Genomic DNA, 24833 nt, shown 5'->3' with positions numbered 1-24833 from the left:
GCGGGCCAAGGACCATGGCAAGACGGAGACAAATGAGAGACACAAAAGAGTGTCAGGACGGGAAAGACAGGCAGGGAGGCATCCACAAGAGGAATAAACGGGACGAGGATTCTTAGAACCGCTCAGAGATGTTGAAAGGGGTGTTGAATGGGGGTAAAGAAGAACAGCTGAAAAGGGGAGACGTAAGGAGGGATGGTGAGGAGGATCGGAGAGGCCTCGGAGGGCAGGGCGACCAGGGGCTGGTCTGGAAGGAGAGGGATGAAGTCCAACCTCTAGGGACAGGCCAGCTCGGGTTGGGTGCTGAGCGGGAGGGTTGAAGGGGGCGTGCAGGCAGGTCGGGGTTCCCAGCGCGCACCTGGGAGCAGGGTGGGGCGGGGAGGTGGCAGGACCCGGAGCGCCTCCGCCGCGGCCACAGAGACCCCCCGCGAGCACGGAGGACGCCCGGCAGCCCCGCCCTCCGCCCTGCCGCCTCCTTGGCCCGGGCTTTTTCCTGCGGGGCTCAGGAAGCCGGCCTAGTGCGGCCCGAACAATAGCTTGGGCTGGGCTCCGGGAGAACCGGAGCGGGCCCTCGGGGAAGGGCGCGTGGCGCCGTGGGGCGCAAGCCCGGGGCCCACGGGAGCGTCTCTGCAGCTCGGCGCTGCCGGGTCATTGTTGGCCCCGACCAAAGGAGCAAGAGTCCGGGAGGAGCCACCCGAGCCGCGGCAGCGGGAGCCAGAGGGGGAGCCCGAGAGCTCGCTAGCTAGCCAGGGAGCCGGGAGGGAGGTAGCGAGAGAGCGAGCAGAGCGAGGGAGGGAGGAGGTAGGGAGACAGGGAGGGTGGGAGGGAGGAGGAAAAATAAAGAGGAGAGAGCCGAGCGGGGCTGAACAATAGAGACGGGCGGACGGGCGAGGAGAGCCAGCTGCGGCTGCCGGGCACCGCGGGCGCGCAGGCAGCCGGGACCCCGGCCCGGCCCGGCCCGGGCCAGACAGCAGGCGGCCAGCGCCCCGGAGAAGGGGACCATGGGGGAACCGGCGACAGGCGCCCCCAGCCCGCCGCGCGCCGCCGCTTGAGGAGGCTTGGCGCCCCCCGCCGCAGCCCCCCGCCCCGCGCCCGCACCCGCACCCGGGAGCCCCGCGGCCGCCGGCTTCTTGGCCACGGCCGCCGCGCCCTCCGCCCACTGGGCGCCGCGCCGCCCTCGGCCCCAGGCTTCGCCGGCTCCCGGCTGCCCGCGGACGCCCTCCCCCAGTCATGAACCCCCCGGAGGGGGCGTCGGAGGAAGGGGGAGCGGCGGACTCGGACGTGGACGCCTTTTTCAGAACAGGTAAGGTCGGGCAGGGCTCCGGGGCGGGGGTGAGGGCGGCCGCCTTGGACGCAGTGTGTTGGACAAGTTTGGGGACCGCAAGCTGCCGCCGGGGCGTGCGAGTCGGAGGCAGCCTCTCGCGGTCGTCGGGGCTGGAGTTGTGGAGGTTCACGTTGTTCTGACGGTGCTGGCTGCATTTTAGGGAGGGCGTGGGGGCTGGGCGCCCCTCTGCGTTTACCCCAGTTGCGGGAGTCTGTGTTGGAGAGGCGGGAGGCAGTCCCCTTGGGCCGCCTTCTCCAGGCGACGCTGGATCACTTTGCAGCGCGCCGCTCCAGCTACCGGTGTCCCGGCCCCTCCCTTGGCTCCCCACTCCCACGGTGCCTGTCTGCGGGGCTCCCAGGCTGCCCGAAATCCGTACCCCTTTTTCCCTCCAAGGCTCGGGGCCCTGATGTGCGGAGAAGGGCAGCAGGGGTCGCGAGGCGCTCAGGCTGCATACTGTCAGCCAGGAGCCAGGCTGGTTGAGATCTTTCCGGGTGCGTGTAGGGTAGCGGCATCTGGGACTTTGGACCTGCTGGGAGGACCAGAGGCACCTTAGACCTGTTTCTTGGTCCTTTCTCCAGCTCCGGGGACCGATGAGTTTTACTTAAGAATCGCTTATTTCTGCAAGTGTGAGTTAGCGTCCCTCTCAATACACACCCACCAAATCTTTGCTTGCCTGCAGCGCGTGGAGCCAGGGATGACTTTCCAGCGCTCTGCGCCTCTGCATCTCCCATGCAGCAGGTCTGTAGCTTCTCCTATTCGCTGCTTCTACTTGTCCCTTCTCCAGAACAGAAACGGATCACCCTCATCTCCTACCACCTGTAGCCCTGTTTCATACATCACCAAGGAGTCCCCCACCTCCCCATGTACCTGTAGCTTCCACCAGCTCCGTTGTGCAGTTCCCCAGCTCCCCACACGTCTGCAACCATTTTGTCTGGAAATCTTTGTCCCAAGGACTCAGATAAGTTATGGGTGCCCCACACATCTGCCCTCCCTTCGGGAAAGTCGGATCAGAGGACAAGAACTGGTAGGGGTCAGGGGGTCAAGTTAGCTCCGCTGGCTGCTCATCCATCTGTTTCCTAACCCTGTTGCTTTACTCTGGAGGTCCACTCCCTGGAAGGGAGCAGGGAGGGCGCTGTGTAGGGAAACTTGTGGCTTTGGAAGTCAAGACTTAATTGGCCCATATGGTCATCTCTAATTGGTCTGGGGAGGAAAAGAGCTGGAGGACAGGACTTGATGCCAGGGTCGGGGAGGGGGAAGAGGCTCCTGTCATCCTTTCCTGCTTTCAGGACTCAGCCTGCCCTCCCCCCTCCTCCATCCCCAGAGTCAGCATTTTTACTTTCCTCCTTCCTCCCCCCCCCCACCCCCCAACCCGACCCTTTTTGTTGCCTGATCCTCTCTCCTCTCCTAGAAACCAAAGCATGCATTCTAAAGAGGTACCTGACTTGAGTTTATAACCCCCAAACCTCCCCCCCTGCCCCCCTCCCCGCCAAATCTAGGGAAGCTAAGTGGTATCTGGAAACATTCACAAGGAAGTCTTCCAGACCCCACTTGCATCCCAGCCTGGCCAAGCAGCTGGATCTTCTAGCTTTGGTGAAAAAACACTGTGATATGAATTCAAAGTCCTCTCCTCTCCTCTCCCTCCCCCTCTCTTTTCTCTTCTTCCTTTCCTCTTCCTCTCTTCTTTCCTCTTCCTCTTCCTCCTCCTCCTCTTCTTCCTCTTCCTCCTTCTTCTTTAAAATAAGCATTCATTTTGTAGTGTTATTCTAGAGACTTGTTAATTGGCTACTTTCCCTATGGCCTTTCCAAACCACTCTTGCTTACATTGTCTAGGCTGGTCTCAAATCACAGAGTAAGACTGGGCTGGGGTCAGTTTCCTACTGGGGTAATGCCCTTCGGCCTGGGAGGGTGGTGAGGGACACTAGACCTCATGGACACTTAGAACCAGGGATAGTTACATCCTTTATACACAAACCTGCAAATAATTGCTACCTTGTGACAAGCTGCTGAAGAGACAAGTCTAGAATAGCACCTGTCCTGCCTCATGGCCCTCTGTGCTCTGGCCTTTCGCCTTCACTCTACTTGCAGGCTACCACAGAGGCCGTTGCTGGGGGTTCTTAAATCAGGAAAGGTTATGTTTCTGAGCCATTGCCTTTTTTGATTCCTGTCTTCGCTGGAACATAGCTCTGTACCTGGTTGGCTGGTTGAATTATAAATGTATTTAATTGAGCAACCAAGGAACCATCAAACAGATTGTTCAAAGTTTCCACCACCAGAATTACCCCCTTCTTTCTGGTGGAAAAATTTGCATGTACAAAGAGCAGACTGGCAATTACTTTGTCAAAATTCTGGCATACTAGGTCTCTAATTAGGCATGTTTTAAATAATTTAGTCATTTTATTTGTTTTGCTTACCTGCTTTCTCTTTATTTGGTTTTTTAAATTTTTTTTTATTTTTATTTTTTTTAGTTCTCATGACCAACTGATTAAATGAGATTCTCCAAATATCATTTCTTTGTACTTTACAAGGATCTAGAACCCCCTCTACTCCTATAGAGTCTTTTATAGTATAGATTGATAAAGTCCTGTCTTCCTCAGAATTATGTTTCAAGCCTGAGAAAGTATGTTAAAGGGTTTTTGTTTTGTTTTGTTTTAATTTTCTTGGTCATTGTTACAAGTTTTTAATTTTAATTGAATCTTAACTTTTTAGTGGTTATGGTTGTAAGTCAGAGAAGGGAACTCAGACACTCATGACTGGGAGGACAGGAAACTACTGACCAACAAGGATTTTGAAACACACCTACTAGGGATCTTCTGCTGTCCAGGGTGCTGTGGGGCTCAGGAGAAATCAACAAAGTGGCTTCTGTCCTCAAGAACTTACAGACTGCTAATGAGATGATTGCTAAGGATTATGATGTGATGCTGCAGGTTAGAGAGTTGCCACAAGTAGAGAAAGTGGAGCCCAGGGTGGTCTGTGAAGAGGGTGGGGCAGGGATATTGGGCAGAGGTGAAAGAATGGGGCTTTGAGGAGCCTGGGCTTACTGAGGGGAAAGGCTAGGTTAGTAAGGATGGAGAGCAGGGCTGGCTAAGTAGTATAGACACAAAGAAAGGAGTTCTGAAACCTCCTGAAGAGGAGCCTCGGCTTGATTCAAGAGGAACGGGGAGCCATTGATGGTGTCTGAGTAAGGACACATCATAAAGAAAGTACTGTTTGGAAACATTAGTCCCGGAGAGATATTGATGAAGTGGGGGGGGGGGGGGATGATCGAGGGAGATGCAGAGGCCATGCAAGGATGAGGTGGAGGCTGGGGAGCTTGCTCTGTTTTGTTTTGATGGCAGACAGGATGGGGAGCCAGGGCTGACTCTAAGAGACATTGTTAGAGGTAGAAATGCTGAGTTTTACTGACACACACACCTGATGTGGGGAGAAGTAGCTGGGTTGAGAGCCCAAGAATGGACTGTCCCAGATGACTGATGTGGTCTGCCTGAGGGCAGGTGCTTTATCCATGCTTATATATGAAGAGTTGGAGGTGCATATATGTGGCTCAAGGCACAGGCAGGAGTGGTCCTCTGATGTACTTGGAGCACCCAGAGGGAGGGGGTGGAGGAAGAAGATCAAAGAGATGACAGAAAGGAGCCTGGATCCTGGGGACCTCAGGGAGTCCATGTGAACTCTGATGTGATGATAGGGCAGCCAGGCCAAGCAGGAGGACTAGAAAAAAAATGACACTGGGAGCTACCTCTGGGGGCACTGGGTTTTTGTCCTAGGTGGTTTAGAGAGAGAGAGACAGAGAGAGAGAGAGAGAGAGAGAGGCAGAGAGAGGCAGAGAGAGGCAGAGAGAGAGAGAGAGAGAGACAGAGAGACAGAGAGAGAGACAGAGAGAGAGACAGAAAGACAGAGAGAGATACAGAGAGACAGAGAGAGACAGAGAGAGACAGAGAGAGAAGAGCGAGAGCGCACTCTCATTATGGAGAGGAAAATCAGAGGTGGCTGCTGCTGCGTGGGATCCCAGAGACGGAAGAGTAGGCTCCATAGCACAGCTCACGGCTTGGCTTTGAGCAAGAGAGAAAGCTCTTCCTTTAAAACGCAAAGACAAAAGATGAAGACAAATGAAAAGACGTTGCTGTGAGGTGCAGTCTATGCCTGGGTTTCTGCTGAGCTTGTTTGCTTCTGCAGTCAGACCTTTTCAACAGGAAAGAGACTGTTGACTAGGCGTTGGGCAAGCCCAGCTCAGCTTTCTGACTCTGTTTCCAACTCCCCAGAGCACCTTCTCCCCTTCACTTTCGCAGTTCTGTAAGCGGCATCTTTTCTTCCCCAGGCACAGTGTTTAAAGACTTGGTATTAATTCGAGGAATTTTCCTTCTCTAGCAAACCTTGCTGCACAGTCCTGCATAGTTAGCCTGTTGTTCGTCCTCAGCGTGAGTGCCCTATGGACTCCCTTCACAGCCCCCTTCTCATCCTTCAAAATCTGTCCCCTCTCTACACCGTCCCTGGGGCTGATAACTCTCCCTAGAACATGCTTTCACCGTGTTACTGTCTGGTTTTTGAACCTGTAGTGACTCCCTGGTGTCTGTGGGTCAAGTCCACACTTAGCTGCGCGGTTCTAGCCCGCTTCCTTCCCCTTGTCTGAGGCATGTTGACTCTTAGTGATCATCCCCACCGGACTCCGTAGCCTCCAGATCCACCACATTCTTCAAGATTTGTGGGCTGTCTTTTTTCTTTTTCTTTTAGACGCATTTACAGTTTACGACTGTAAAGCCCCCAGTGTCTATCTTTTTCTCACTGTGTCACTGTTATTGAATTATTGTTTAGCCTTTTCCTATATGTAGGACCTATTTCCCCATTAAAATTGTTTATTTTTTGGAGGCAAGTACAAAGCATTTAAGGTATCGTACAATTTGTCCCAAAACTCCCCCTTTGAGAGATAACAGACTTGGCTAAACATAAGCAGTGTTGAAGCGAGGTTATATCACGTCCTACTCGCTGCCTCATTTCTCAAATACAGGTAATTACTCCAACCCACCTGTGTAGGAAGACACACCACTGCCAGTCCATGTCGTAGAAGAGGAAGACTTTGAAGTAACAACATACTTCGTGTGCAGTTCTTTGAGTGACTATCAGGATGTAGTCTGTGCATTGCTAGGCACCTGGAAAGGGAGAAATCCTCTTCCCTCTTTTTTTGCAGCAGAGCACGACATCTCCTTTGAGTGACTCTTGACACTTCACAAGGTAAAGATTATGCCCAGTGTCTTAGATAGGATTCCCATTGCTGTGATCAAACACCATGACCAAAAGCAGCTTGGCAAGGAAAGGGTTTATTTCATCTTACAGTCCCAATCCCAGTCAGGACAGGAACTCAAATAGGGCAGGAAGTTGGAGGCAGAATTCATGCAGAGGCCATGGATGAGTGTTTACTGCTTTGCTCTCCCTGGCTTGCTCAGTTTGTTTGCTTGTACACCCCAGGGACCACCTTCTCAGAGGTGGTAGCACCCACAGTGGGCGGGGTCCTCCCACATCAATCATCAGTCGAGACAATTTCCCTATAGACTTGCCTCCAATCCAGTCCTTTGGAGGCATTTTTCTCAGTTCAGATTGCTTCTTTCAGATGATGTAAACCCATCCAGCCATCCCAGCCCAACGCTTAGTGTATGTTTCTTAGTTTTTGTCCGCTCCCGTCAGTCATCAGTTCAGGCATCTGCTTGTTCTGGGGGCTTCTGGAGATGTGCTGAGAGGACTCAACATTTCGGGAGAGCAATGCCATGTTTTAAGTGGGTGATTCCCATGTTAACCCATTTCAGAATATACTGCTGGCACTCAGCTCTACCCCTGTAAGGTTGTGGAGGCTTGGCTTCATCCTTGTGTCGTTGGCTGCCAAGACAATAGTTATTGGCAGCTTTGTCCAGCTATATTTGATGGTCCTTTAAGGGAAGAGGAAGTCTTAGGCTGGACTGGAGCCACAGAGAGAAGTGAGGTTACAAGTATGAAAACGCTTCCTACTTGTAAATCTCAGACCCAGAGCGAATGGACTAGTTTTCAGAGAACAGACACTTTTCAGAGTTCCTCCTGGTTGCACTTGGCTTCTGTCTCTGGGGGGTAGGCAGCACAGGGGGCCAGGAGCAATGCCGCTCCGCACCTTAGAGAGCATCGTGCAATGTCGGGAGGCCTTGTTTTGGTTGTCACAACTCATGGAACAGTTTCCTGTGGGCTTCTAGTTGGTAGGCAGGTCTAGGGTGCTGCTAAATAGTCTTACGGTGTACAGGTCAACAAAGAACTGTCCAGTCAAAACCTGTGAATAGTACTGATGGGGAAAACCCCGGACTAGCCAGGATGCTTTGTGCTTTGGATCAGATAAGCACAGCGCTGACTAGGGGGGGGGGGGCGTTAAATTGCTTGCTGTCACTCATCTTTAGGAATCCTGCAAACTAGGTGTAGTAAGCTAGCTTTGCAGTTTGAGATGCTTAAGCAGAAGAGGAATGTAAGGCATCCAGTGATGTCTTCTCACAGTGGCAGCTCAGAAAGCCCTAGTAACTAGGGCTGGTTGTTGTTGGTGTTGTATTGTGGCTGCTGTTGTAGTTCTGCAGTGGACACCTCTGGAAGGCTGCTGGATAGAGTGTCACATGCCTGGGGAAGGTGCCAGGACAGCAGTGTGAGGGAGGCAAGGAGCCTTGCCTGCCTGTAGATTTAGAAGTTTGACTTTGGGCCTCAAGGCTCTTTCCTGCAGCCACTTGTTTGACAGATACATACTGGGTGTCTACTGCAGTCACACACCATGCAAGTCTATCAGGCCATCAAAGACTAAAGAGCAGGAAGGGAAGTGGATAGAAATATAAATATACTCCCTCTGGGAGCACTTGGACTTAATGGGCTGAAAGGGAGAAAAAGTCTGTGAGGGAAGGTCATGCGTGAGAGCAGGAAGGTGATACTCCTTTTTGCTCCCTACTTGTCTGGATGACTTGTACGTGTGACTTTGTCATCTACATAATCTCTTCTACCCTGTTCCCTTATAGGGCTGTTGAGAGATCTGAGTAAGACACGGTGAACGGTCTTTATAAGCCGTACAATGATATCCGCGTATCTGCAGATAGTTATTCCAAATGGAGCATTCTGTTTCTCTCAGCACCTCTTTGACAAGCAGTTATCTTATTTAATCTGACCTCCACAGGGCCGTTCGGTCCGAGAGGAGAGGTGATCCTAATCGCTCTTCTTTCCCAAGGGGACTGGATGGGCCATCCTATTACAACAGGTAAGGGTACTTCTGTTTTTAACTCTTGCACAAAGGAGTCAATACGCTAGCCTTCTGCAGTCCCTTCCTATGCCCCAAGCCACATGGCCCCATGCCTCTGAGAGGAGCCTAGTGAGAACGGGCTGGCTTGCTTCTTCTGCTGAGTTTAGGTGGGTGCAGAGAATCGGTCTCTTCCAGTTCCTCCTCTGTTTGTCGTGGAGACACTTCCTGCCATGCCTTGTTCGGGTGGATGACTGACAGCAAAATAACTAGGACATGACTGGCAGCCATAGAGCTGTTGGATCAATAGATCTGCTTCAAATCGTGTCTGCTGAAGAGAGAGGGAACAGAAAGAATCTGCTGGGAGGACAGAGGCATTCATTCAGGAAAGTAAAAAAGAAACTCGGAGCATTAGCTCTGTCTCCTCCCGGTCCGCCCCCGTAGCATTATTAGGAGTGACTCAGGTACTTGCTGGAGAGCATGGATACCAGGCATAAACAAGAAAGGTGGCGGGTGGCCTGCACACTTTGGGGAGTAGCTATGTCTTCAGCTGGCGTGAAAGCAAGAAAGTGTTGCACTCCCAGGCTGAACAGACATGTACGTTCATGCTCAGTTGTAATAGTCCAGTCTATGTGACCCAGGAAGAGGCAGGTAGAGGTTCACTAGGGGTTGAGACTCAGAAGTGGGTGGGGACCACACTGATCGATTGTTTTGTTAAGCATTTACAGGGCATGGATGTTTTGAATGGAAGGTCAGTGAGTTGGTGCTTCCTGCAGTTGGTTTTGGGGGGGGGGGAGTGCTGTGAATTTCTCTGAATGGGGGCAGTGGTGTGATGAAGAACTCGAGTCTGAGAGCCCTGAGGAGTTTCTCTTAGAATGGAGGAAGAGGCTGCTGTCTGAGAGACCACTGTGGTATCTTAGGAGCGTCTGAACTTGAGACATGATGGTAGACAAGGGAAGGAGGTGACTTTGTGGAGCCTATAGGACCTGACAAATGGCATGCAGAGGAGGTTGGAACGAAAGCTCAAGCCTGGGTGACTTGGGGCATTGATGAAAATCAGGAGTTGGGAAGAGAGGAAGCAGCTGTGGGGACCAGGAGGAGAGGGAGGATTTGGAGAAATTGCTTTGGGACACGGCACATTTCAGGTGTCAGCGCACAGCTAAGGCAAGTGTTGATTTAGTAGGCGAGTATCGAAGGGAGCCTGGAGCCTTGGAGGGAGGCCAGAGTCAGAAATATAGATTTAGGAGGCATCTGAAGGAAAGTTGTGGCTGGAGCTATCAGAATGGATGAGATAACAAATGAAAAGCATACACAGACATAAGGGCAGCAGGCCAAGGCTGGAGCTGCAGATTGAAGCGAAGGGCTGGAAGAGACCAGCCGAGGGTTAGAGGAAAGCAGGTGACCAGCAGGGCTGAGCAAACACCTTGGGTTCTGCAGTCAGGGAGGCCATCGGTAACTTGGGAAATGGGTTTCAGTCCTGTGTGGGGAGGTGGAATTGAAATAGCGCTGGGAACGGAGAGCAAGTGGATGGGGAGGAAGTGGTGGGAGTGCATGTAGATGGCTCTTGGGGAAGGTTTGGCTGTGAAGGGAAGGTTAAAAATAGTGAAGTAGTTAGAGATGGGGGCAGACGTGAGGGTAGGTTTTTGTTTTTTTTGTTTTTTTTTTTTTTTAAAGTAAGGAAGATATGTGAGTACCTGGGGTGAAGAAGAAGGAGAAGGCACACAGGAGGAGGCAGAGTGTGGGTATGTAGGAAAGAGAAGAGCCATTGGTGGAAAAAGGTTCTGGGTGAGCCTGAATATCTGTTTCGTGCTTCGTGGGCTCCAACTTCGGGCCTCAGATGTTCTGGGGCAAGTACACTCTACCACTCAGCTAAGTTCCCAGCCTCAGCCTGAAGGGGTGCGTCTCTAGGTCTGCTGAGCGGTTCTGCTTTGGTCCATAAGGAGATGCATCTTTCTTAGGGACCAGAGGGAAGGCGGACCTCAGTAAAGTCACTGGTTAGCCAGGACACAGGATGTCTAGTGGGCAGCTCCTGTAGAGAGAATCTCTCTCTTGCAGAGGTCAGGGATGTGCAGTCTCTGAAATAGGTGGTTTGAATGAAGTGAGCTTCGGAGGCCTTTGGCCAGAAAGCTGGGAAGCACGGCTTGGGCATCCAAAATTAGTGGATCTGCTCCGGGCTAGTGGGCCATGGAAAACTAGGAAGGCAGGCTAGTGGTGGGGAGGGGAAGGGTGAGGAGAGTACAATGGGAGTTGACTCAGACTAGGTCTCTGGGCAGCCTCCTGTAGAGGAGTGGAGCCCTGGCTCCCAGGGACTAGTACCAATCAGACCTGGTGTCTCCGCATTGTATTTTAAAGGCTTAGGCTACCTAAAAGGAAATAGAAGCAGAAAAAGGATCACAGCAGGACTACATACACACACACACACACACACACACACACATGCACGCACACACACACACATAGACACTGACAAACTCACACAGACACACACACATACAGACACAGACACACACACACAGAGAAAGACACACACACAAACACAGACACACACAGATACAGACACACACACAGAAAGACACACTCACACACAAACACACACACACAGAAAGACATACACATTCACACATACACAGACACAGACACACACATAGACAGACACACAGACACACAGACACACACAGACACATACACACTGACATACACAGGCAGGCACACAGACACACATAGACACACACACAGGCACAGACACACATACACAGAAAGACAGACACACACACAGAAAGACACACACACACACGCACACAGATACACACACACAGAAAGACACACACATACACAGACACACAGAAAGACACACACATACACAGACACACAGACAGACAGACAGACACACACACACACACACATGAAGGAAGATGCCACACTCTTGTTGCCATCCTCAAAGTGTTCGCTCTAACTCTGTCATAGAGACAAACGAACTGTCATCAAGGAAAACACTCCATTTCATCAAAGGATCCTTAGGATACTTCCCTACCCTGACAGAGTAGAAATCTGGGTGCTGGTACCTAACAAACAGTGACTAAAGGAGACCAGGCTTACCTCCCCGGAAGCAGAAGGGGTGTTTTGAGGTGTGGCCCAGTCCCAGAATCAAAATCCAGCAGAACGGAACCTAGCAGCTGTGAGACTGTGTGAATTATAACTTCTGAGTTCTGATTTTTGCATCTAGAAGACAAGTATAGAAGTCCTTGCCTCTCAAGATTGCTTGGTGTTTGTGGGTGCATAGAGCATTTGACAGTGATAGTCATATTACAAATAGTCATATACCTTATGTAGCTAGCAATATAATATGGCTATATGGATGACTAGTGTGACTATGTAACCTGTGTAACACCATCGTGTCGCTGGTTAGATGAATCCTTTTATATTCTCAATTATGAAAATTGTGACATTCAGTAGGTCCTTCCTTCCCTCCCTCCTTCCCCCCTCCTCACTCTTGCTTTCTTTTTCTTCCTCCCTTCTTTCTTCACTTCATGCCCCTCCCCTCTCTCCTTCCTTTACTGTGCAGAGGTAGGCAGGGATGTGAGTTTGAAGCTTGGAGTTGCATTTGTTTCAGAGACAAGGTCTGTGGTTGAAATCTCCACCTTTTACACTCTCACCCCAGGATCTAGGGACAATGAGCGTCCCGGGGTGGGTGGGGGTAGCAGGCACAGCATTGAGTTGGCAGCTGGACAGTGAGCCTAGAAGGGGTCCTGGAGGCTGACAGATGGTTAATTGGATATGACAAAGGGGGCTGAGAGGGAGGGGTCCAGAGCTCCTGTGGGATTTCCATCTCTGTCTACTTACAACAGGAGTTGCTGCTGGTCAACAGTTGGAGAAGGAGATTGGCCAGACTCCCTGTTGGGGTTGTGGCTGTTGAAGATGCTCTGTTGGAACAGTGCCACAGCTTTAGATCACAGGGAAAGCACAGGACTTCCAGCTCCTTCTCAATACCCCAGTGCGCTGGCACAAGGCTTGCTCGGATGCTGGACTCCAAGGAGATGCTTGACTGAGTATTGGACCAATATGTTTTTCTAGGATGATAGTGCATCAGGTGGTGACAGTGCAGAGGATCAGCAGCCACACCTGGATGTGTGTGGAGAGGAGTCACTGAGCAGGGGTCACCTGCATTTAAATGGGTGAAAAGGTGCTAAAAACAAACACAGTGACTACAGACAGCTATTCAGAGAGTTTAGTGGTGAAAGCAAAGAGAAAACCTAAATGATACCAAAAGGACATTTTTGGAGCACTTGATACACACACACACACACACACACACACACACACACACACACACACACACACACACGCTGTGTGAAATTTTAGGCTTACATGTTTGATTTTATGCACACATATTAAACTTCAGTAAAATATTTTAATGGGTTATCAGGTCTAGTGAAGCTGTCTTTTTTTTTTTTTTTAAGTAGAAAACTTTTGAATATTTGAAAAAGTCACAGGAGGGGTCAGTGGTAGAGGCTGAACATGTTAAAAGGTAGAATGCCTGTGGGAAGGGTATCAGGACTGATGTCGGCTTCCGTAACAGCCAGAAAGATGAGATTCCTGGGCAATGAGGCTAGCTCTGGAAGGGATGCTATCCACTTCTCTGGACGTGTGGAAGTCTAGGTGGTTTCCTAGTCAGGGGCTAGAGCTGTCAGTCAGCTGACCTGAGTTGTCTGTGCATGAGGATCAAGCATGGAGAGATGCGGAGAGCTTGGGGAGAGAGGAGCCAAACTGGACATATGAGAGACTGGACTCTGGAGAATGAGTGAGAATTGCACAGACAGATGATCTCTCCAGTGATGTCGGAGTGGGCCAGCATGCCAGGGCTCTGCATACTGATCCATCCTGTGAGTTCTAGGCTGGAAACCTACATCTCTGTCTGGTATTTTCTTCTGGAGTAGGTATGAAGTACAGGTTTGGACAACAGCATTGTCACAAGTCCTTCTAGAAACTGAGGGCTCCAAGACCACCTGGAGGCCTCAGCTTGGAAAATGTTCATGTCTGTATTCAGCAACTGTCACTGTATATGCATTTTGCTTTGGACCTTTCTATATTTTTAACACCCAGCTGAGTGCATCACAGATAATAGTTGCTTAGCTATTATTTGTTGGCCTGATTTTTCTTTCTTCTTCTTTTTTTTTATTTATAAAAGCTAATTATTGGTGTGCATGCCATTTGGGAGTTACTCAATACTGTACAAAGGAAATAAAAATAATTTTTGTGGACAGGCAATTCTACCTTAAACAAAGAGACTTGTAAAATCAACACTGTGGAATGTAGCTGTTTGTTGAGTATGAATTAGTCAGAGGGGATCCTTTGTAGCACTTGATTATAAATATCCACATATTTCATAAACACTGGAAAAGTAAGTGGAGATGCATGCATTCTGGTATTTTTTGGTTTTTTTGTTTTTGTTTTTGTTTTGAAAACCCCAGCAGGAAAGTGCAAATGTGCAAATGGATCCTCCACTAGTCAGTACTGAGTGGGTGACTACTGTGCCAGTTGCTGAGAGAGCTGCTAAACATGGCAGCCTCATGGTTCTTTTCCTTGAATAGTTTGTGGGTTTGGATTAGGAAAAGAAAGGCCAGAGTTCCCTACATGCATTGATTGATGCATGCAATATGTTTTCATTGTCATTAAGTTCAACAAATTTAAGTAGGAAGACAACAGTTCACTGAGAAAGACCAGTTTTCCGGTACCCTTTTATAGAACACCATTTTTTTTTCATATCTCAGGGTTGTCTGCAGTACCGCCATTACTGTAATGCTGCTGACTACTTACTGTAGAGGACGCAGGACACATGGAGATATGTGGAGGACACGAAGGCCACTATGAACCCGGCTTCCTGAGAACCCTTGTTTGCTAACTTGAGATACTTTCCTTTGTTCTGTATGCTCATTATGTGCTTTCGATTATTGACTTAAGATGAAAAACTAATGGTGGAGTTGTGGTTAGACTTTTTGTGAACTAAGTCATTTCCCCACTTAATTCAAATGTAAAACACACTAGTACATGTATATTTCAGTGTACAAAGCAAGACAGCCATAGGCCAAATAACCTTCGTAGGAGGATAGAAAAGCATAGGAGTCATCAGTTGTGTGCAAGGGTAAAGACACTGATATTTAATAATGGACATATGTGTATAGGACAAATGTACAGAGTATATGATCCCCTCCCGCATAATGTTTTGATGAATCTAACAGATAGATGTGCCTGTTGCATATATAACTATGTTTACATAAATGTACAGCTCTCTTTTATATAACAGAAAAGGAGTCATGCTACATGTGCTATTTTGCAAGTTGTTTTTTATCACTTTATAGTTGTGAACAGCTTTCCATGTCAGTTTGTCCATCTTTGCTTCCTTTGTTTTAAGAGCTATGTTACATTTTGTTGTGTGCTGTATTTTATTTACCTTCCTCTCAAGGGTAGACATTTATAACTCAGATTTTCCATGGACTAGGACTAGTTTTTTTTTTTTTTTTTTTTTTTTTCTGGGACGCTATTTAGTTCAAACCATACTAAGAAGGGCCACTCACTTTTTCTTCTTCTTTTGATCCTTTTCAAAGGTGACTAGGACAACAGTGGGTTCTAGATATTTCTTCTGCTTTTATTCTCAGGAGAGAGGGGAACAGCCTGTCCTTGCTGTCCAAAGATAACTTCCTGTGGAATGTTTAAGGATGCTTCTGTTAGTGTCACTTAGATGAGTGCTGTACACGCCTCTTGGCCTCTTTTACTGTATGCATTAAGTGAATTAAAAGCTGGGTTCTCACTCAAAATTGACACCCCTCAAAGCCACAGGCATCTTGTGGGGTTCAGTGCAGGGTAACTTTGATACCGCAGTATGTACATGCAAATGTAGATGTGTGTCCTTGGCTAAGGTCATCCCAGGAAGTGATTCAGGGGGGCCTCGGTTTCCACTCCTCTCTAGCGCTGAATAGCTCTGTGAATTGGCCAGGCCAGTTCATATTCCTGTTTTTACAGATGGGACCTCTCTTTCCTCATTTGAAGAAAGGGGTCAACATGCTTCCCTGCCACACCTCATAGGAATAGTGTGGGGTAAAGGGAGGAGGGAAAAGGAAAATGCTTTGGAAAAAACCAAATTGCTGACTCCGTGAGAGGGGATTTTTGTCAGCTCTTCTCTGGGGTCTCCCCTAGTTCTAAGTGTGGTTGAAAGCTGAGCCAGGGGACTTGGATAGAGTGACAGCTTGTTCTACACTAAAGGACTGCATTTTTTTTTTTCATGTCTGGTAGGAGATTGGCAGCGGTGGAGTTGGGGTGAAACATTTTGTGATATGTTCTGTTTGCTTTTGCGAGAAACGCTCACAGGAGAGAAGAACGTAGCTCTTAAAGTTTCCTGCGGTGGAGCTAATTCCTATGTCCATACCTGATGTTTGTTTGTTTTATTATAATATTTTATACTAGTCTTTTCTCAACTAGTCTGTCTTAGATTAATGTTTTGTTTTGAGGCTTAACTGCTCGGTGGCATAGATCCCTACCTCCCACTTGTTAATTGCTTGTTTTCAGAACAGGGTCTGGGTGTGTAGAGCCGCTCACTCGGACTTGTGCTGGCCGTGGTGGGAGCAGAAGGACAGAGCCATGGCATGGCACGCTTGCTGGTTTGCCAAGCTCTCTGTGTGGAGCTGATCCGATTTGATCTCTGGTGTAGGTGCTGGCAATGGCTGAAGTGCTGCTGTTGGGAATATTGGAGGGCACTAAAGCTGAAGTCCTTACTATTTGTCTGTAGTGTCAGGGTCTTGGGACAGCGTAGTCACCTGGACCAGACCCTGGGCCAGCCTTTCTCTGGTCTCTGATTCTCAGAGTGTGATACTAAGAAACAGAGATTTGTGGGTGCCTAGGTTGCTCAGTGCCAACAGAGGGGAGATGAGAAGAAAACAGAAACTCTTGTTATAGGGCCTGAAATGGGTTGGATTTTGTGTGTGTGTGTGTGTGTGTGTGTGTGTGTGTGTGTGTGTGTGAGAGAGAGCGAGCTACTGTTATACCTTCTGGACTATTTCTAAAGCTGCCCTCCCTCAAATTTGGCTAGACTTGACATTGGACTTTAAGTAGTTGGGGGCTGGGACCCTCCTGTGTGCTCTAGATTGAATTGTCCCACATCCCACAAATGCTCAAGGAGGGATTTCTTGTTTTCCTCACGGCAAGGAGCCCCTCTATGTTGCATCTTCAGTGAACATCCCTTCTGATTGAAAGTGACCTCATTGCTCAGTCCACCCAGGTTGGCTCTCGATATGTTCATGGGGACTCAATTATTCAAGCTGCATACTAAAAAAAAAAAGATCCTATCCCGGATATCAACAGCTGAGCGTTGACATTTTCTCTGCTGCTATAACTATCCTGAACTTTCCTGAGGCAAATAGATGCTTCTGGTAGAGCAAGGGGGAGGTTAAATATATGTAAGGATATGCAAAAGAGGAAAGTATGCAACATTTTAAAAAGTTATTACCCAAATTAAATACGATTTGGCAAAACAAAGGTTGGGAAATTATGCTTCTAACTTACTGACTGCATTGCTGTAGGAAGTCCTATATGCATGTATGTGCTTCTATGTCCGTCTATGTCCTTATGTGCATGTAAACATGCAAGGGTGTGGTGGGCTTGGGTCTTCCAGCGAGCATTTAACAAGCACTTGGCACATACCTGTGTTGTGGTCCAGAGAGGCGCAGCCGCAGCACAGTCAGCTCTTGGTTTCGGAAGGACGGTGTGGAGGTGGGTTCCTTACAGAGCTGTCCTGCAGAGACCTGAGAGGCTGGTGTTTGGGTCTCGCAAGTCTGACTAACATTGAAGTAGGAGCCTGTACCCTTGCCAGGATTTGATTTCCAAGTCATTTCAGCCTTCTAAAATAACTGGGTCTAGTCAGCCTTTCTTCTTTCAAATGATGTCAGTTTCTGATAGAACGGCTAAGTCCAAAGTAAGGATATTTCTCTTCATTGGTGGAGCTGTTTGCTCACTGTTGTCTTAAACTAAAATTGTTTTTCCTATTTTAACACAGAGACCTTTATGTACTGTTCATTCCAGAGCTCTGGAGTTCAAACAGTGTTAGAAGCTAGAAACATTATTATTGTTGTTGTTATTATTAATCTTTTTTGTTTTGATGAAGGGTAACTGCCCCTCATGAAGGATGCAGGTACTAGAGGACGGGCACACAGCTAGGCTGGCTGTGGCATGACATGCTTTTAAACCCAGCGCTTGGGAGGTGGAGGCAGGAAGGGGCCAATTTAAGCCAGCCTTGGCTCATAGAGCAAGCCACTGCCTCACAGTAAGTGTTGGTGTTGGGTGGTTGGGCCCAACTTAAGCGCTGTGGGATGGGTTTCAGGAAACTGGTGTTGCTATTGTTCAGTTTGGGAAAGTCACTTTCTGTCTCTGAGGCCAGTATCAAAGTTGAACACGCTGGCGGCCTCGTCTATCTCCGATGTTCCCAGCAGAACAGATAGCAGATGGAGGATGGGGAACTCAGGGCATAGGGGCTAGGTGGTAGGTGGAGGTAGGATCTCTATGCCCTGTTTTCTGGAGACATTTTACCCATCAGAAGCCTTTTGTCTTTGTAGCTCAAGACTGCTTGGTCATCCCCTGTGAGGCCTGAGCTCATCATGTGACGTAGCATCTTTGCTTTGGGGAGAATCATTTTGATGATCTCATACTGATTTGGACCTCCTAGTGTTTTGAAAGTGGAGCCAAGTTTCTGGGACTTCTGGGCCTGTGCTGAAAAGCCTGCATTTCCGCAGCCAGTTTCTTTGGATGCCAAATCTGCAATTAGAACTGTGTCAAGCTCTCTAGATGATGCCTTCATCAGGGACAGCCAGCTCTCCCAAGGTATGAGGAGGATTGGCTTACTGATGATGCTCTTGTAACTCATACACTTGAGCTTTTCCTGGAGCCAGAGAGTGGAGGTGGTAACAAAAAAAACAAAAAAACAAAACAACAAAACAAAACAAAACCAATAAAGAAAACCATCTTCCCTGAGGGCATGCATAAACTCAGTTTAGCTCCATCGTCTCAAAAAGAGAATCAAGGTAATCCTAACTCCTGTCTTGGCTTGCTTCCCGCCTCCCCCCAGAACTTCATCTCCTTACCCTATATATGTGTGCACCTTCTAAACACTCATATTTTCGTAGAGGGTAACGAGTTATATTTTTAAGCTCGTTATATCTTCCCAAGTTTATCCTAGGATTAAAGTTGTGGTTGGCTGTGATGTGACAGGAGTGAGATTTTTTTTGTGGAATGATCATAGAGTGGGACATATGTGAATGACATTGAGTAGAGAGACTCATTGTCCAGAGTGGCAAGTGGAACGTGTGCAGGGTGGGAACTGGGTTCCAAGGATAGGGGGAAAGGTAGGCAAGGCCAGAGAGGCATGTGGAGGTGAGGGAGAGTCAGAGGAGACAGGGTAAAAGAACGTGGGGATATGAGTGAGTTCTGGGGGGGTTTTCTGTTTTCTGGATTTGGGTTTTATATTCCAGGAATTGGATTTTTATATTCTAAGGCAGTGTGAAATTATAAAATATTCTATGTATTAAAATGATATGATAAAAATAGCAACTTAAGCCTATTTAGGAGTGTTCCGAGATATATCGCGTTGGAAAAGGCAAAATAAGAGACAGGCATTCAAATGAGGAGCCTACTCAAACATAGTTGATGAAACAAGCACCATAGCGGCAAGAGAGTCTGCAAGGTTTCGCGCTAGCTGACTGGGGCTTGAGGGAGATGTGGAAGCCGCAGGTGACTTCCAAGGGTTGCTTAAGTTGTGGTAAAGGGACTTTCACCAAACTTGGCTACCACAGGAATCACACAGGATATGGGCATGTTTCTCAGGCCTCTGTAACCTTTGGGCATTTGACATTGCTTCATTCTTCCAACTCTAAACATTTGGAATAGAAAACAAAACAAAACAAAACAAAACAAAACACAACCCAGCTTGACTGATAGTTAGGCAGCCTTTTCCAGGAGGATGGCAAGTCTCTAAGTGTGCATGTATGAGCTGCATGTGTGCCCACATGTGAAGTGGTCCATGCTTTGGGAGCAAATGTATCTGCTCCTCTCCTTGTTCTGAGTTTTTGACACAGTTTCATTTTTCAACATTAAAATTCCCATCACCTCCCAGAAGTACTCCCTTTAGGTTCCATTTCTGCTTGGCTCAGTGTACGCAAACATTCCAGTGGGATTGATTGCTTGTGTCAAATTAATTTTTTCCCTTCCCAGGGAGAGCGTCTGCCATGTGCAAACTGGGGAAATCCCCAGGCTTCTTGCCAAATGCAAAAGCTCAGATAGAGGTCAAGCCAGGTTTGGGTCTAGATCACCCTCAGGGCCTGTATCTGGATACTTATACTAACCTTCCTAGCATGCTTTGTGATTGCTTTCAAGCAATAGGAAAACTAGGACCTACAGAGATGGCTACATCCAAGAGGCTTAGGTCTTTTTTTTTTTTTCCCAATGCCCATCTTCCTATAACTGCTTTATTTAAAAGTTGCAGAAGCCTGTGGAAGTAAGCAGGAGCCATGCTCTGGTGATGTCTCCTTCACTCTCTGTCCTGATACTTACCTGTGAGGTTGGCGGGTCCTCAATACCCTAGCCTTTGTCTAACGGCTCCTAAATTAATTGCACCCAGCCAGCCAGCGGTCCTGTATTATGCCAAATCCAGACAGCAGCCTGGGGACCTCCTGGCTGTCTTTCCCACAGATGGACTCCCTGGCCAACTGCTCTGTTTACGGTAGCTGTCTAGACTATACCGTCCACTGCTGGTCTAAGTTACCCTGGGAGTAGGAGCCTTGTGAGATGATGTGATGAAACTATCTCCTTGAGAATAGCCATGCACTGTTTTCCTGGAGTCCCGACTAGCCTCTATTAATCTTAAACTCGAATTTGTTTATTTTGATTACCACTAAGCCAAAAATTTCTCAAGGAGTGAATCTATAACCTAGCCCAGTACAGCTCTTTGATTCACACCGATTATAGCGCATACTTCATTTTCGGTTAACCGTTAAGCGATAGGGCCTTGGGGACATGAGGAAGAAACCTTGTGAGTTCCTCATTACAAATAGTAAACCGCTAAACTTCCATGGTGTCTGGTGCCCCAGTTACTGTGCTAAGGAAGGTGGGCTTCGTTTGCCAAGAACATTTACATAAATTGATAAGAGAACCGGCTTCTAGCGTCTCCTGACGGGTTCTGTGATGCATCATTTTGGGCGTCAGGCTTGTCATGCAGTTTAATTCTCATAGAATCTGATTGTAATGTCTGGCTCTTGAGCCAGGGTTACTGGGCTGCTGGGGGGTGCTGTGGGGGGCTCACACGAGGTTTTCTAACTGCTACTGATTATTTCTTCCTCCCATCTCCTGATACCACAAAACATCTCTTGACTCCAAAAGGAGGTCATCTAATTTTTTTCTTTCTACCCTGGCCCAGTTTAAAAACGTTTACAGTCCTCCACTTCTCTCTACTTTTCGTCTGACATATTTTCAGACCACCATTAATTACTTCACTTAGTGTGAGTCTAGGTGTTGAATAAACATGTTGGTTATTTTTCTTGAGGATTGTTGTTGTTTGTTCCTGTGAGAAAGATCAGGCAGCCCCCAGATGAGGCTCTCTCCCACAGACTGACTCATCACCTTATGCCACCTTAGGCTTCCCTGAGCCCCAGGACTTCAGAGTCCACAGGACCTCACTACAGAGGTGGTACGGCCAAATCCGCCCCTGCCTTTCTTCAGGGGTCTCTGGGATACTGTCACGCTCTCTGTTGGGAACGGTTCTTCCACGGCTTTTCCTATTCGTGTGCAGATGGCTCCGCACTTGGATGTACACTTTGTTCATTCTGCTTGGGACCCTCAGGACTGAGACTTTGTTCTCTGGGGCTTTTTCCTTTCCTGGGCTGTTGGATTTAATTTGATCTTTGCATACAAGAGCTTAAATGGTGAGATTCTTGCAAATTCCTGGAGAGCTTTGTGTGGGCTGAGAACAAGGGAGGCAGGTTCTCCCTTGGAGCACTAGTACTTTTACCTCTGTGCCTTCCACTTTCTCTCTCAGGCATGTTTGACTCTTCCACCATCCTCTTGCCTTATGGGGGTACACTTCCTAAAAATAGAGAAACCTTTTTTTTTGAGGGGAGGAGAGGAATCCCCCAAAATAAGATCAGTGAAAAGTGTGCCCTTCTTTGGATGCTTGTAAGTACACCTTAAATCATCACACTGTTTTCAGTGTGGTGTAAAGAAAGAGACATGTCCCTCAGATGCAGCCGGGAGCTCTGGGTGGTATTCACAGTGCAGGTTATTGCCCCTCCCTGGGCCCAGGCTTCTTCACCTCAGAGTGATCGTGTGAAATTGCACGATTGCTAAGGTTCCTTTCGTTGGAAGCCTTATGGAGTGTCCCTGACACTATATGTAGGAGGAAGCCTCTTCTGCTTATCTCAACCCTGAGAAAATGCCAGTCTTGTAGAGACTGTCTTATGCCTGAACACCTTGTTCTAAGACATGTCAAGGAAATTTGCAATAAACTTCCGACAGCTGTACCTGACCCTAGCCATTAGAAATCCTGGGGGAGGTAACAGTCTCCCAGTGTTGGCAGCCCCTGAGTGAGCTGGCTGCACAGTGACTTTCCAAACCTGTTGTCCCGTCCTTACTCTACTTTTATAGGACTCACCAAATATTTATGAGCTTCCCAAGAAAGAACAGTCAACAACTTTGGGAGAACCACAATCCCTGTATAACAACTGCTCTTAAACATATTTTGCTTCCTCGCCTGCTCTTTAAAGGTTGTTTTTTCTTTAAATAAAGGAAAATAGCTCTTCTTTAAATGGTCTCAGAAGCTCTAGGTTCTTGAAGCTGTATTTCTTTTTCTCTAAAATTATCCATCTGGCCCTAGCAGATCTTTTCCCTTCCTCTTAGTTTTAACTTCCATTTATTTATTCCTTATGTGGTACAGAGCTAATGGGGTGGATATGTGCTCTGCTTTGCAGAGTTCCATTTCCTCTAGATACATAGCCGGCTGTATCTCTTGGAGCCTTTCCCACTCTGCCACTCATGTGCAGGATCAATGTCCTAGAGCTGGGCAGAGTGAGGAAGTGAGATGGAAGAAACAGAGGTGTAGTGGGGTCTATGTTTTTCCTTCAGGCCCCAAACTCCCAGAATAACAACTCAGGGGACTGGAAATATATTTACAGATACCTAGGGCATATATCTGACTAGCTCATAACTTAAAACAACCTATTTGTACTAATCTACATCCTGCCACATGGCTGGTTACCTCTGCTCAGGTACCATGTGTGTGTCCTTACATCTTCCTGGGCAAATCTCCCTCACCTGGCTCTATTCCAGAATCCTTTCTACCTGCTGGATGTCCCACCTTCTATTTTACCCTTTCTTATAGGCCATAGGTTTTTTTAATTGACAGGCAATGCATCCATACAATATAGAAGATATTCTTTCTACACAGAGGCAAAGGGTTCCTATAATGAGAGCCAGATCCAGTACAGCAGGGGGCGGGTGGGTAGATGACCAGGAAAGTGAAATGCTTCATGGCCAGTGTAGGAAGGCAGCACAATGTCTGTTCATCCATCACTCAGGGCATTTGCAGAAGGAGCAGAGAGGAAAAATACTGAGTTCCATCCCTCAGTGACTGGTGAAGCCTTCATCAAACCCTGCCTTCTCTGTATGTGCACCTGCCCATTCCCAGGCTGGGAGGCCGGCAGTGACCAGTGGAGCCCATTGAGAGGACCTGGGCACGTGTAATTCTTGATGCCGTCACCTGCTTGCTCTCCTGGTCCTTATCTCTGTAGCAAGCTCTCTTCAGGGACCCCTCTGCCCTTGCTGCCTTTGGACCTTTGGACCTTTGGTCTACTCTATTTAGGGAAGCCGGGAGTGTCGAGACGGATTCTCTAAGACAGCGTTTCACTTTGTAAACCCAGAGTATCCAGTGATAGAAGAAACTGAGAAGCTGGGTGTCTGGATGTTCCAACGAGCAGTGTCCTTTAGCCTGAGACTTTTTAGATGTGTAATTTCCCCATTTGGGTGTGATAGCACAGCTACAGCTATGCCATTCTCCTGACTCCTAAAGATGCCACATTTCAGGTCCTTAGCCCTCGGGGTTGTTTAACTCATTTTGATTAGTGGGTCAAATACTCTTTTGGGCCACAAACTAAACAGGTTTCAAATGGAAGGGGTTCATTTATCTTTGGGCTTTTATTCTGTAGCCAAGGGAAGCCCTTAAAGTTTTCTGACCCAAACTCTGCCAATTAATTTCTTTTTCCCTTTTCCAAGCCTGATAATGTTGCAGCCGTGTACCTCCCTATGATACCAGGGAGCATCAGCTTTGTCTGTGGCTTGGCTCAGCACCACCGATCTGTAGCTCTGACCTGCAATTGGATTTCCCTGAGTATTTCTTCTATCATTGATTTAGTCCAATTAAATCAGGGAGTTTTCCTCCAGTACCCGTCTTAGCATTCTTCACTCACAGGTTTAACAACTCCTTCAGCCTTTCCCAAAGTGGATCATCCATCCTCTAGGCTGAAGATGAAAGCAACTCAAGGGACCAAGCTAAAGTCTGCAGCTTCTAAGTGGTTCCTTTAAGCGTGAAGTGAGAAGTGTCTCTCTGCTGTCACCCTTCCTTTGCGTCTGTGGACACGCTAACTCTGGTTTCCTCGCATATGGATTCCCTGTATTCTCCCTTGCTTTTCCTTTCTGAAAACTTCTGGTGTGTATAGAGAGGGAATTATGTGGTGCAGAGGGTCCCAAACATTTTTTGCTTCCTGGTGGCTTCGCTTCTTAGTCATCTCCCCATGTTACGCCCTGTTAGGATGTTAGGTCTAAGGAATGCACTAAGTACTTACGTCTTTACAATCTAGTAACTGTTTAAAAAATAAAAGCGCATTCATTGGCAGAAAAAGTATTCTCTTCTTCGTAGGTATTACATTCATAAATAAAAATTGTAGCTGGGTGGTGGTGGTGCACGCCTTTAATCCCAGCACTCTGGAGACAGAGGCAGGCAGATCCCTGTGAGTTTGAGGACAGCCTGGTCTACAAGGCGAGTCCAGGACAGCCAAGGCTACACAGAGAAACCCTGTCTCGAAATATGTATATATTCATAGTTACATGTTTTGAGATACATATACATTGTGAAGTGGCCAAACTGAGCTAATAAATACATATATTTGCCTAAATTTATTATTTCCAAGTGTACAGTACACTGTCATTAACTATAGTCACCATGTTGTACAGTGACTCTCTTGACTTTATTCTTCCTGGCCAACTGGAAGT

The 24833-nt window shown here is 47.9% G+C and overlaps 1 protein-coding gene across 3 annotated transcripts in view; it reads left to right on the top strand.

Moving 5' to 3' along the window:
• The first annotated feature begins 1147 nt into the window (after nucleotides 1-1147).
• The window catches only part of Kalrn (kalirin RhoGEF kinase), a 609660-nt gene continuing 585974 nt past the window's right edge, over nucleotides 1148-24833 (top strand). For all 3 annotated transcript variants that reach the window (XM_051149844.1, XM_051149839.1, XM_051149835.1), the window contains exon 1: nucleotides 1148-1300. In XM_051149844.1, coding sequence (XP_051005801.1) covers nucleotides 1228-1300 — 73 coding nt within the window. In that variant the 5' untranslated portion in view covers nucleotides 1148-1227. The remainder of the gene's footprint in view (nucleotides 1301-24833) is intronic.

Source organism: Acomys russatus, chromosome 8, assembly GCF_903995435.1.
Source record: "Acomys russatus chromosome 8, mAcoRus1.1, whole genome shotgun sequence".
Lineage (NCBI taxonomy): Eukaryota > Metazoa > Chordata > Mammalia > Rodentia > Muridae > Acomys > Acomys russatus.
The sequence above is the reverse complement of the archived record's forward strand: the minus strand, read 5'-3'. Positions and strand labels throughout refer to the sequence as shown.